Source organism: Gavialis gangeticus, unplaced genomic scaffold (assembly GCF_001723915.1).
Source record: "Gavialis gangeticus isolate Ggan-Ray unplaced genomic scaffold, GavGan_comp1, whole genome shotgun sequence".
NCBI classification, from domain to species: Eukaryota; Metazoa; Chordata; order Crocodylia; family Gavialidae; genus Gavialis; species Gavialis gangeticus.
In genome coordinates, this window is record NW_017729022.1 from 179,686,113 (window position 1) to 179,699,545 (window position 13,433).

At 37.4% G+C, this 13,433-nt stretch overlaps 1 protein-coding gene across 1 annotated transcript in view; it reads right to left on the minus strand.

Moving 5' to 3' along the window:
* Positions 1 to 25: 25 nt before the first annotated feature.
* The window catches only part of ACTR2 (ARP2 actin related protein 2 homolog), a 33,031-nt gene continuing 19,623 nt past the window's right edge, over positions 26 to 13,433 (minus strand). Inside the window, exons 4-9 of the mRNA XM_019516577.1 lie at positions 9,792 to 9,864; positions 4,945 to 5,081; positions 3,085 to 3,234; positions 2,103 to 2,248; positions 1,631 to 1,763; positions 26 to 218 (exon numbers count right to left, since the gene is read on the minus strand). Coding sequence (XP_019372122.1) covers positions 48 to 218; positions 1,631 to 1,763; positions 2,103 to 2,248; positions 3,085 to 3,234; positions 4,945 to 5,081; positions 9,792 to 9,864 — 810 coding nt within the window. The 3' untranslated portion in view covers positions 26 to 47. The remainder of the gene's footprint in view (positions 219 to 1,630; positions 1,764 to 2,102; positions 2,249 to 3,084; positions 3,235 to 4,944; positions 5,082 to 9,791; positions 9,865 to 13,433) is intronic.

Consider the following 13,433-nt stretch of genomic DNA (forward strand, 5'->3'; position numbering starts at 1 on the left):
GGGGGGGGGGGGGGCTTTAGACATGTGACAGGAATAAGCACTGAGATTTATCGAACAGTCACACCAAGCTTCTCCAGCACACGCACTCCTTTTTCTTGGTATTCTTGTCGGGTCATCCAGAAGTTGTCTTTGTCTTTCATGATGTCTGCTAGAACTGCACCACCTAAGAATACCATGTGCTTTCGACGAGGCGGATCTTCAATTCGGATCTTAAATTTCTAGGAAGGAAAAGGGAGACCGTATTGTTGGGACTCAACACAAAACCACACAAAAAACCCATGCCATTTGCTACAACAGTGGAGTAGGAATTGTTCAATACGGAGAATGTGCACACAAAACTAGAGGGCTTAGCTGAGGGCACTCAGCATGCAAGCTTCCAGCTTGTGCAATCTGAAGGAAAATAATTATGATGCACCAGAAATTAGAGACAGACAGATGTATTTCCTAAAGTTACTTCACTAAACTATCCATTAAAAAACAAAAAACAAAACAACATGCACACAATGCGCCCCCCCCCAGCATTCAAATGTAAAACATGGGTTTTGAATTTAGCATTTCATGAACAGCATGGAATTTCTGAAGTTTTTTTCCAGTGGGTGGCTAAGATTATCAGAAGAGTGGACTTGTTCACAAAATACTGCAGGGTCTGTATAAGCAAAGTTAGGCTAAATCATGGATAGAGACAACAGGAAAGGAACAGTCTTATGCATATATTCTGACCACAAGAGAACCTAAAGAATTCTCCTAGTCGATTTCAACTTTAACTCTTCTATAGAAGAATGAACCAAATTAGCATGTTTTTTGGAATTTTTTATTTGTTAAAAATTAAGAACAGACCAAGTCTCAAAGTTGGGTTAAGGTTCAGAAGTTAAATTATTTTGATACGGTTAATATTCTGTACATTTAAAAGATTATCTGGATAATAACTGAACTTTTTTTTTGGGGGGGTGGAATACGCTGTTAGAGGATGGATGTTTTAATAAAGGATATTTTTGAAAAATCTGGACATAATTCAACATTAAAAACAGCATGCATAAAGCATTTCCTCTATAAAAAAAAAAATCTTCTTCTTAAAAAGCAGGCCGCAATGCAATACAGGTCTAGTTCTGTAACGTATGAGCAATACTGTTGTCTGACCATAACAGTAATCAATGAATAAAAGGGAAGGGGGACAGAAAACTGACCTGCACAGAGTAATGGTAGAACTGTTAACGAAAAACTTGGCTACACGGGTGAACTACTCAGAGGTTAAATTCAAACCTGTGATATGCAGCACGCAACAACGCTCCAGAAAAAAAAAAATCAGTTGGTTTTGCTCATGTAACAGTATTTTATTAAGATACAGTGGGGCTTTGGAACACTAAAGCTTAAGAGCACATTTACATGAAACTAACCCAAATTTCAAAATTCACTTAGTACCAGAGTATGGCCTTATTTCAAGTTCATTTAAGCAAATCACTAGAAAGCCTGTATCAGACAGTTTGAAACACTGGCATGTAGTTAGAAAGACAGAATGTTAGTGATACATGGCAGGAACTGTTCTTTTCTATTCCTGTCCATCTGGCTCCCTCTTGTGGTAATTCAGGATATTAGATGGAGCTACAAATAAGCAGGTAAAATCATTACTTACAGAAAGTTTTTCCACATCTCCTTTGAGAACTCGCTCCAGGTACAGCTGTTTAAGTTCACGTTCCAACCGTGAAGGCAGCCCAGGGTACATAGTGGAACCTCCAGACAGCACAATGTGCTTATAGAATTCAGACCTAAAGAAAAAGCATTCTTTCTAGTGTCTCCTTGTATAACTAGTAGATACCGCAGTGTATAAACAAACGTAAAACCAAGAAATACAGACAACTGTCACCGACACAAAGCCTATACATTCAACAGTAAAACAGCTATATTTTTCTTGCTCAATATAAACTCTCTATGAACTCTGTCCTCGAGAGCTGAGATCTTAAGCACATGTAGGTGTTCCTCTCCTGACGATTTTGTTGTTTACTTCTAAGCACCGTAACTTTTGTTCTTTAACTGATGTTGTTCTGGTCTATCCTTTTTTGTTGACAGAAGTTAGAGAGAAGTATTATTGAATGTTCTGCTCTCACCTGGTGTCAATGTCAGCAGCCTGGATGGTGTTAAACAGCAATTCAGCAACACCAACCCCCTCTACATTGATTAAATGAGGCTGAAACAAGGCTTCTGGGGCCTCAAATCGTTCACCACCAACTTTGATAATCCTGCCATCTGGGAGCTATAGAAAAGAGAGCACAATTTTAACCTCATTTTAAATTTCTACACTGCTTAACAGTATGTAACAGAAAATAAATCTTTGTCCAAATTTGCAACAGCAATACCAAGTCTTGCAACCAATTTTATGTGTTTTTCCAGCTATATACAGAAGTTAGAAACTTTGCAAGTTTTAGCCACATACCACAGTTTAAGTTAGTTTTAACGTATTATGAGTTATGCAGTAGGAAAAGTCACTGTGCTTTTCACTAATCCCAAAAACTGATATCTGGTTCTGACGTCTCAACAGCTAGATGTAAGAAGCTAGAGATCTGGCAACAATCTACTGTTCTCCCAGTTTTCTATTTTCTCCAAGTTTGTTTTGGTAATACAGTAATTTGATTTCAACTATTGATAAAAAAAAAAGTAGAAAAATCTCATTGACAAAAAAAATCGTAATTTTGCTGGAGAATACCTCTCCACTTAAAATATTCTGATAGGACAACATTGGCATGACACACATGGTACACCCTGCAAGAGAAGGCAGATTTAAGCAACTCCTCTCATAAACCATCCTGTCAGAAAAGAAAAAAAAAAGTAAAAAGACATAAGAAAAAGAACCACAGCTGTTAAAAGAGAAAGACATTTAAAAAAAATAAATGGATAGCCATACACTTGAGAGATTTTGGACTTCAGTAGGTTTCCTTTTTACTGTTGCTGGGTTTTTTTTGTCTCTGTTAGAAAAGCTTATGACTTTGCATCTATAATGTTACTTTTTTTTTTTTTTTTTTTTAAGAACACCAGTATTTAAGTTAAAACTATGATTTTTCTATTCCTAAATTACTCTCTTTCATTACTTACCGTATAAGACTCAACTAATACTGTGGTCTCCAATGCCAACTTCTGTTCCTGTTCAATGTTGTATCCCACATAACATAACTTCTCCTTGATCATTCGAACAGTCTCAAAATCAGCAGAATGGTTGAAGGCATATCCCCTCAGCAACAGCAGCTGTTTGAAAATATTCAAGTAAAGTTGGAGTGACTCAGTTTTCTATTAGTGATTAAGTGTGAGCATACATTTAACTGATTGTTTATTCAGGGACATACTGACTTCAATGATAAACATGGCTGAGGTCAAAGAAATCATGCTTGTAAAGTAAAATAAGAACAGTGGTCAAATTACTCATTTCCAATAGCAGAAAAATCATAGGATTACTTTGGAAACTAGAAATTCACATTTACCACTACAGTTCACTATAAATGATTTTTTCAAACAAAAGAAAAAGCAAGGCAAAAATCAGTTGCTTCCTCTGAACCAATTAGGTGCCACCCTGCCCTCAGAGCTCAAGTGTGTTAATATCACTTATAATGGTACAATTCATTTTAATTTGACCATTTTAATTGGACCAGAGTTGCTATTTCTACACAGCCATATGAAAAAGCTAGCAAAGCTATTTCTACATCTTAGAAAGTCTTACTCCAATTCTAAAGATCTACAAACACAAAAAATGCCCCCATCACTAGACTGGCTAAATCCCAACCTACACCAGAGCAAAATATTAGCTTTAATATGCAGGTCAAGAAGCATGTATTTTTGCCAAATAAGACAATTTTTTTTTTTTTTTAATAATACAGTCATTAAATGATTAAATTTGAATCAGGAGTGGATTTGCCCATCTTGTGAAACTGGACCATGTGGAGTCCAAATTCAGACAATAATACTTCTTATCCTAAGGAACTAGGAGAAGGTGGAAGTTATACTTCAATTCAAACTGAAACTTTGTATCTTAGTATAAATTCAGCCTATTTTGGAAATTTCTAAGGAAACACGATGTCATCTAGTACACCACATCTCAAGCCTAGTTTCTCTTGGGAGGCGGACGTGATCCAGGAACACCCCATCTGTAATCAGTCTGCTGTTTATATTTAGAATGTGGTTTATATAAACCCAGGGGTGTCAAATTCACTTTGTGTCCCTTTGGATCTGGGTTGTGGGGCTCTGTGCAGGCCGAGTACAGCGCAGGACAGGAGGTAATGGTGGCATCAGCTGTAACCTGGAGTACGTGGCAGTAGCATTAGCAGCTCTGGCTCTGACCAAGAGTATGCAGCAGTGATGTGAGCCCCCTGAGACATGCTTGTGCTGGAACTGGAGCTGAGGCTGCTCCTGAATGCTCTGTGCCACTGTGGCAGCTCCAGCACAGATCACACAGCAGGAGCCACTGGCCAAGAAGGTATGGCTGAGGTTGTGGAGACAGGCAAAGGAAAAGGAGGGCAAACAGGGTTGTCTCAGCCTTCACTCCCTCTCCAGCCACTATGCGTCACTGACACCAGGGCTCAAGGGCCCTGGATTCTACAACAACCTACTCCCAGCTACATTACCCAAAAATCCAGTGACCAACTGGCAGTCTGGCAGGCCAGATAAGAGTACCCCCTGGAAGCTGGACCTGGCCCACAGGCTGTAAATTTGACACCTTTGATGTAATCCACAGACTAAAATTGTATTTTAAAAGAGGATTCTGGAGCAAGAGAAAGATTCCACAGCAAATTTTCCTATAATAGCTAGGAAACATTCTTCTTTCTGAACAACTTTTACTGGCTTGTGGAACAAAGTATTTGTGGAGCAAAGTATTTGATTTTAAAATCCAAATCATGAAGACAATATAAATGTGTTTTCATTAAGACATGGACAAACTCACGTTTTCTTTTTTTTCTAGTTTACCTTGATAAGGTATCTGGTAATATCCCTCCCAGCAATGTCTAGTCTTCTGGTGAGATGAGGAAGAGAGAAACCTTCATACACGGGGCAAATATGAGTTACACCATCTCCAGAGTCCACAACAACACCAGTCAATAAACCTAAATAGGACAATATTAGATCCAGAGGCAAAGATTATTAATTGCATTATTTCACACCCCTGTAACTAAGGCAACCTGGCAGGCATGCTAACATCCTGATGAAAGAACTGGCTTAATTAAGACAAATTATTTCCTTGACTTTCTGGGGAAGTCTGTTCTCACTTTAAAATGAAGTGTGGAGTTAAAATAAGTGCTCTATTTTATTATACCCATTTCTTTCAAGGTTTATTTGACAATTCTGTATGAACTTCCCCAACTTCCCAAAAAATTGTATTTCAATTAAACAAAGAACACTCAACTTGTTAAATACTGGCTAGGACAAGCTTCTTGTTTTCTGCACTAATGTGCAATTTAATATTGGCCTCATTTCTAAACAGTGCTTACTTGGAGCTCATTCATGTGGCAATTTAGCTTGTCCAATTTAACTTGTCCGAATAATTAAAAGCAAAAGCCTTAATGTTTTGGTCTGTGCTCAAGTGCAATATATTTTCTAAATCTATAGTGAATTTTTTAGGCCAAAGTCACTTTGGAAAACTGTCCAGTTCATAGGTTGTACTGTAATTTTTCAAAGGACAGTGTCGATTTAGAAATTTCCTACCCTTATTTCCTACCCTAAGGAAATCTACTAGTACACCAAGGAGTATTTCTGTTGAGAAGATACAATACCATGTGACCAGTCAGAAAGCAAAACTTGCTTCTATTTGGGTCAAGTAAGCAAAGTGTAGAAGGGAAGGTGAACAAATGCTGGAAAATAAGTTAGATGCAGAATCCTTCATTTTTGTTTCTGACATGTTAACATAAGCAAAATTAGAGACCTTTAACCTGAAAATGTCTTTTAAATATGTTTTTAGGACAGGTTATACTAGATCTTTTGGATTTTGATAAAATGTTGGATTTCATAAGTCACTCTTGAGTCTTGACCCTTTGAGGCTGAGGATATTTTGAATCAATTACATTAAGGACATAGGAGTTGTCCCAATACTGCATAATGAGAAGAAGTAATTTGGAATAATTAACTAATCTACCAATGAAATATTCCTCCAGAAGACTAAAATGGAACAAAATTATCACTGCAGCAAGAAAAGAACTAGTTATAATCGCAAGAGAATACTTAACTAATACTGTTGTGGAATCTTGGTAATAAAAAAATTAAATTTTGTTATTTTAATATTAAAATGACCCAAAACTTAAGGTAAAAGCAGCAGTTACACTTAGCAGTCAAAATTTAATAGCAACCACATAATGCACTGAAACAATCTTTAATTTGGAGGCAAAAAACCAAGTATAATGTAATATTACAAAAGGTCTCTAAAGCAGTGACTAATACTACATACCATCCGCATAGCAATTCATAGGAAAACAGGGCATGTAAAAGGAAAATGTGGATATCTTTCAAAGAATAAACATTGTGTTTGTCAACACCAACTAGATTTAACCCTTCTGGATATGGATTATGTATGTAGAAGTCTCACAGGTCCTAAACACTTGTTTGGCTGGTAGTTTGCAAGTGTTCTACTTTGTTTGATAGCTAACTTGTATGTATAGTAATGGTCTGAGCAGCATTCATTGACACCCATATGGGCCCACAGACTATACTCCAAACCTTCCTGCCTAACCATCAAGCTAACAAAAAAGAGGAACCTGATTTTTCATGTGTTGAGCATCTGCAGCTCCAGTTGACAAAGAAAACTGCAAGTGTTCATCACCACTGTGGGAGGGGAGAAGGGAAATGATGAGACCATTATTACTTAAAGCCTTGACTTTTGCCATATTCAGTGGAAACCTCTAAGGCAGTCCCTTGATGCTGTGTGAAGAAAATGGCTGCAGTTCTCTATGCTCTTAGGACTTCTGGTCTCATAGCCTGGAAGTAGCTTGAGATTTGGTTCCCTGATCAGGAATGGAGAAATTTATAACCTAAATCAGTAGTTTTCAAACTTTCTGAAGTCATGGAACCCTTTCAAATCATTTCTGCCACAGAACCCCTACTTCTTATCCTGTGAGCTGATGCAGAAAGTCTGGCAGCGTACTGCCTGGGCTACTTCTTTCTTACTTCCAATCTCCTTGTGGAATGCCAGCATTCTTCAGAACATGGTCTGAGAACTGCTGACATAAGCCAGTGATAGCTAACCTTTTTGACAGGCCTGCTAAAAGTTAAGGCCAGCCCTCTCCCCAAGTGCCATTCTGATCCTCACTCCCCAGAGACATGCATGATAAATTGTGTGTCCTAGGCTCTGGTATGGAGGCAGAAGGGCTTGAGCCTAACAGCCATGGGGAGCAAAGGAAGACACTGCTGTAAAAGAAGCATCACTGCGAAGAGCCAGGTTAACCTTTCAAGGGCTCTGCCAACCACTACAGTTTTATGTAGTGAAGAAGGACTTTAAGTCCTGAAATGCGTGGCAGCTGCAAGGCCAGGGAAGGGGACACCTGACACCATCTTGCAGCAACATCCTGATCCTGCTCCACTCCATGCAACCAAAGACATGCCTCCCTGCCTCTATTCTAGCATCTCCCTTTACTGAACACCTGGGACTCATGTACCCCGCATGACAACTCCCTATGCTACTTGTTGCAGATTAGCCATCCCCTAACTTAAGCTAAAGGGGGAATGCCGAGTACACCTCCCTTTAAGTGAAGGAAATGGATCAGAAGAACCCCCCACACCCATTAAAAATGTGCGTCAGATTTTAGCCTGGAAAGAATTTCTATTGTTCAGGTAACTCAGTCAAAGGGACTGCGGGAGGGGGTTTGGCACCACCTTAACTCAAGCAACATAAATGTCAGCTGGATGAATGTTATTTTTCAGTTTTCTTCTCTTTTATAAGTTTTGCACTTTGCAAAAGCTTGGGGTTTTTCCCCTACTCGCTCTTCAAAAAGGGGGTCAGGAATCATAGTTGGCACTAGATGAAGTTGTTCTTCTGCTATAACTTTAGTCTGTAAACATATCCATGTTCAGCTGTTAATATCTTGTTCTTAATCATAGAAAATATGGATTGGAAGGGACCTTAGGAGGTCATCTAGTCCAACTCCCTACTCAAAGCAGGACCATCCCCAATTAGATTATTCCAGCCAAGACTTTGCTGAGCTGGGCCTTAAAAACCTCCAAAGATGGAGATTCTACCATCTTTCTGTGTGAGCTGCTCCAGTGCTTCACCACCCTCCTAGTGAGAAGTTTTTCCTAATATCCAACATGTGTAGCACGACAGACCAACATATATAAGCTCTCTCAGTTTACTGTTCTTGACTTAAAAGTTGCAGTTACAGCTCTTATTGGGAGAAGATGGTCCATAGCCTACCATTTAAAAGGTAAAATTCACCATGGACCATGGTAAGTACAACAAGACAAGATGAAAGGAGTCATGTTAACATGCATGCTTGAAATTTACTCTTTCAATCCTAGTCCTACTGCAGTTAATAGCAAACTGACACTTAAGTCAAAGGAGGCAGAATGTCACCTCCACTCCGATTTATTTCAGCTTGTCAACAGTAGCCAACCTTATTCTCTCTACTGAACCTAAAATAAACCGAAATCACATAAACCTTTTCACAACTGTTTGGTAAATACGAAGAAGTGAATACAAAGAAACAGTGGGTCAATTTGCACTCCAAAGGGAATGCAAATAATGCAACCTGTTCTCAGTAACTTTTAGGTTGCAGGGAACATGGGTGCAGCACCACGAAGGAATCAGAACAATTGGGACATAAGCCATCATAGAAAGTTAACCAGAGTTCACTGCAATTTGCTTCAGTTAGGAGGAGTCAAAGATAATGGGGTTGGTCTTAAAGCATCTTCTTGAAATCCGAAGATACACTAAGGGCTACCTGAAAATTACATTTCAAATGTCAGAGATGTGAGGACAGTTTGACTACATTTTAACAATAACAATATTTTGCTTTATAGAGAAAGGAGAAATAAATTACAAGCAACAAGTACTTCTGATAATCTGTTTTTCCTTATAAACCCTACAATATTGAAGATCCAGTCAGCTGTGCTTACTTATACAGGGTCTTCATAAAGCACTTTTAAAGCTTTAATAACTTACGGTGTAGGCATGATAGAAACAATCTGTAAATGGCATTTAAAAGCAAATCTATTACAGTTTTAGGACAACTAGAGTACACAATGTTAGACTTTATAAGTAATAACAAATTTATTCTTAAATAAAATGGAGCTCCATGCCACTATGCTCTGAATTTACAACAGTTCCTAAATGACTTTTTCCCAGAGAAATGGATAGCAGAGGTGGACCAAGTGCTTGGCCACCTTGTTCACCTTACCTGTCCCCATAAAAAGAAGTCGAACGGTGACATGTTAAAAGTGTAGTTTATTTGTCAAAACCACGTTCTTTGGTTGAACTTAGGGACAGGTTCACCAATGCAATTAGTGCAGTAACTCAAGAGCAACTGGGAAACGTTTTCAAGGAGTTGGAAGATCGGATTGAGCACTGTATCATGATGAATGGTGGTTATGTTGAAGTCTAGTATTGTGTACTCTAGCTGTCCTAAAACTTTAATAAATTTGCTTTTAAATGCCCTTTACAGATTGTTTCTATCAGACCTACAACCTAAGTTATTAAAGTTTAAACTGCACAAGGACTTTATAAAGACCCTGTATGTAGTCAATTAGGCCCAAGGTCTCTTCTGCACACCATCCTGAAACTTCAGCCAAATTACACATTAAGAAATCAAACATTCTAAGTTACCTTTACCTACCTTGGGCATACAAAGTAAGGACAGCCTGAATGGCTACGTATACTCCAGAAAACTGGTAAGTCTCAAACATTACCTAAAAAAAGAAAACATCTAATAAGTACAAAAATTGCTAAACCTCTGTATAATCTTAAAGGGCATTTAACTTAGTATTCACATATTGCATAATCTAATCTTTACTGTCTTATGTATTCTGCAGCGTTCATCATTATGTCACAACCTGGGGCAATGACCACAAGTTGATCCTTTGTACTTTTCAATCTTTACCAACTTTTTGGAATGCTAATACGAAATCAGATTTTCAGCATATGAAAATTAGCGTGATTTACTTTGCCACAAATAATACTTAATTTTACACAGCAGTTGCTGTTAATGCAAGTAAAATAGTAATAATACCAATTAAAGTTGACAAAGGCATTCCACAACTTAACAAGGAAGGGTTAATGCTGTTAAAAAAAACAAAAAAATTCTCTGTGGGTTGACGAAACTTTGAAAATAAACCTAATCAATGAGTGGGAGGTAACAGTTGTAGAGCAGCCAAGTACTTTATTACTGAAGTGTGACTTTGGAATGAATTGTTTGTTAAAGGTGTATACACCTCTATGACTGAAGTTATAAAGCTAGCTTTTTTCAGGTGCCAAAATTACTTGATTCATTCATTCAATTAGCCTTTGTTAAATGTGCAAGAAGGCTACTGAAAGCTATAAAACAGGTCCAAACTTCAGTAAATCTGCACACAGGTCCAATTGTGAGTGTGAGTGCAAATACCACAAGGCTATTCCCTGCAGCTGTTCCTTCCTGCTCTATGTTCTTGGGTGAAGACAGAAAGGAACACAGTGTTGCCAGCTCATTTTATTGTGGTCTCATGACTTGGTGCCTTAGGAAAACAAATCCTTCAGAAATGTAAAATGCAAAACAGTATCAGGTTTCATTAAAAAAATAAGTTCCTCACCTTGTCATCATGGAGAAAATGTGAATGTAAATATATGCCATAGAGTCAGAAACCAGGTGGCAAATAATGAACCCCTCCCACCCCTTAAAAGGAAAAAAAAAAAAAAAAGGAGAAGAAAAAATAAAAAAAGTTTTATGAATGTTGGGGCCTTATTAATGAGTTTCTTATGTTTAGGGTACTGAGCATATATACTGTATTTACTTGAATATAAAGACAACCCTGAATACAAGATGACCCCAGCCAATAATCTGATTCTCTATCTGGACAAATTATAAATTTGTTACAATTTTCCAGATAGGGAACCTAATTATTGGAGATTTAACTTGAATTTGTCTACCTCCCACTGCTATGCTACAGCAGGAAAAGTAAATCGGGAGGGGGAGAAGGGGGAGTCTGTGCTCAATGGGCACCATCTTATTTAGATGAGCTGTGCTAACCTATCCTTGTGGTAGACTCTAATCAGCATGTTTCCCCAATACAGGCTGTGTGTTTTATAGTCATGCTCAGTGTTAGCTGTGTTTAAATCAACTTTGTAGTTGGTTTCCATTACTAAGCACCTGCTGTTTTTGGCAGCAGTTTAATGATAGACAGCATATTTAGTGAAGTTTCCTTGTACACAAATGTAAGATGAGGGGTTCCCCCCCACCCATGCTGATGGGGGGTGGGGGAAAAACACCATCTTGCATTGGAGTAAATACAGTACAAATAGTTTAGTTCACTAATGCTACTTATTGCATGTAATGCAAGGTAAAAGTAACTCTTTCAAATGCACTAACATCCACCTGGAATAGGCAAACCCACTTGAAAAAAAAAAAAAAACAGATTTGAAAAAAAAATGGCAAAGCAATGCTTTAAGCTAACGATAGATAGATTGATCTCTATTTAGTCCTTGTACATACCATCTTGTATGCTACTCAAAAGCCTTTATCTATATAGATTAAACTATGAAAGAAAAGTACTTACCTTATGCTCAAGGCTCTATAAACCATTAAAATATTTTAAGTACTAAAGAAACAGACTCCATATATAAGCGGATAGTGGTTCATGGAATCTAGTCCTCACTGAAGACAACTTAAATAAAAGCAAAGGAAACAATTTTTTTTTTTATGAGTCAAAAGCAATTGACCATTTCACCTCATCTCAGGCTTTTTACAAGACTCGAAGAATACCTGGATGTATGTTAACTTGCACAGAACAGCGGCATTTGCACTGTGGTATTCTGAAGCCTTTTCAGTAGCTTTCAGCATCTTAAGTTGATTAAACTAGAAGCTCACTTTCCTACTGAAAGTCAACAGGAGCTAGGTGCTTTACTGCCATTTCTGCCTTAGAAAAGAATAAACTGGAAGGGGACTTTTCTAGGTCAGTGAGTAGGCTACAGAATAGCAATATTCTTCTATGGGAGGAAAATGATTCAGATAAAAATTTAAAAATTACATTTTTTTTATATTTAAGAGAACCAAAACATATCTAAAATACTTGTGTGTGTTAATCTTTTGATTAACACATGTTAAGGTACTAGGCAGTATTTTTATGCCTCAATTTAACAGTATATTTGCACAAGATTAAAGCCTTAACTCTTACTCCCTCCCCCCTGCCTTTTTTTAATGCATGCCATATTTAGGAATAGCTGCAGAGTTGAAAGAATAAATAGGTTATTTTACAATATCAAGAGCTGACAACTGAACTTCTTCTAGCTCAAGCACATTGCAAGCAACTAGGAAAACCAACGTTTTCTAAACTACTTTTGTGCAAGCACACTTGAGAAAAAAGAAGTTGAAGACACCAAGTCCAAGGAATGTACCAACACCAAGCTGTAGATCACCTTGCCATGAGGTTATAAATGTTTGCAAGGCAGAATGGATGAGCTTCCTGACATGGAAGACAAATTTGGCAAAATACCCAGGTTGACGGTGAGGGTTCAAATTACCACTAGTTAATAACAGGCTTCTGTAGCTTCCGTTATTTAGCATGTACGCAAAATAATTTCCTAAGCTAAAAAGGCAGATATATAGCATTTTACCATAAAAAGGAAGCAAGGAAAAACTAAGCAGGCAAAAATAAGTAACCTGACTTAAGTAGTAAGTGCCTGCCAACAGTTGTAACCCTAGGTCAGTCGAGGCCTGTAAGCAACCCAAGTACAAACTGAGTTTATAAATGAAACACTTATAGAAAAACGGTATGTAACATTTTAAACTGTCAGTAACCAAGTAAAATATGCATATAGGTTACTTCCTTTACACTTTGCAATGCAACTCTAAAATTGGAAAAAAGTAATTTGCAAAGGCAAATATTTATTCTCTAACATTTATAATTGTCATTTCACTACATGACAAATACATGTTGACAGATTTAATAGGTAAGTATTAACAAAATTATTCTATTCAGAAGCAGCTTTCCTTCTATTAAGAGCAAGTTTTGTTGCCAAAATTCTCTATTTTTCTCACATTACCGTCCTTCAAAAAACTGCTTTTAAGACAAAATTACTAAAAATTGGAACGAAAATAATGTAGGCTTTTCATGAGGCACTTATAAGCCTGTAACAGATTATACCTCAGGAAATTATGCACAGGAAAATTCAAAATTCTGTGCAGACAATTCAAAAGTAGGCAACATTATATTATTATTATTTTTACAAATTAAACTAAATATAACACTATTTGTACCTTCTTTAGAAATATATGCGGGGGGGGGGG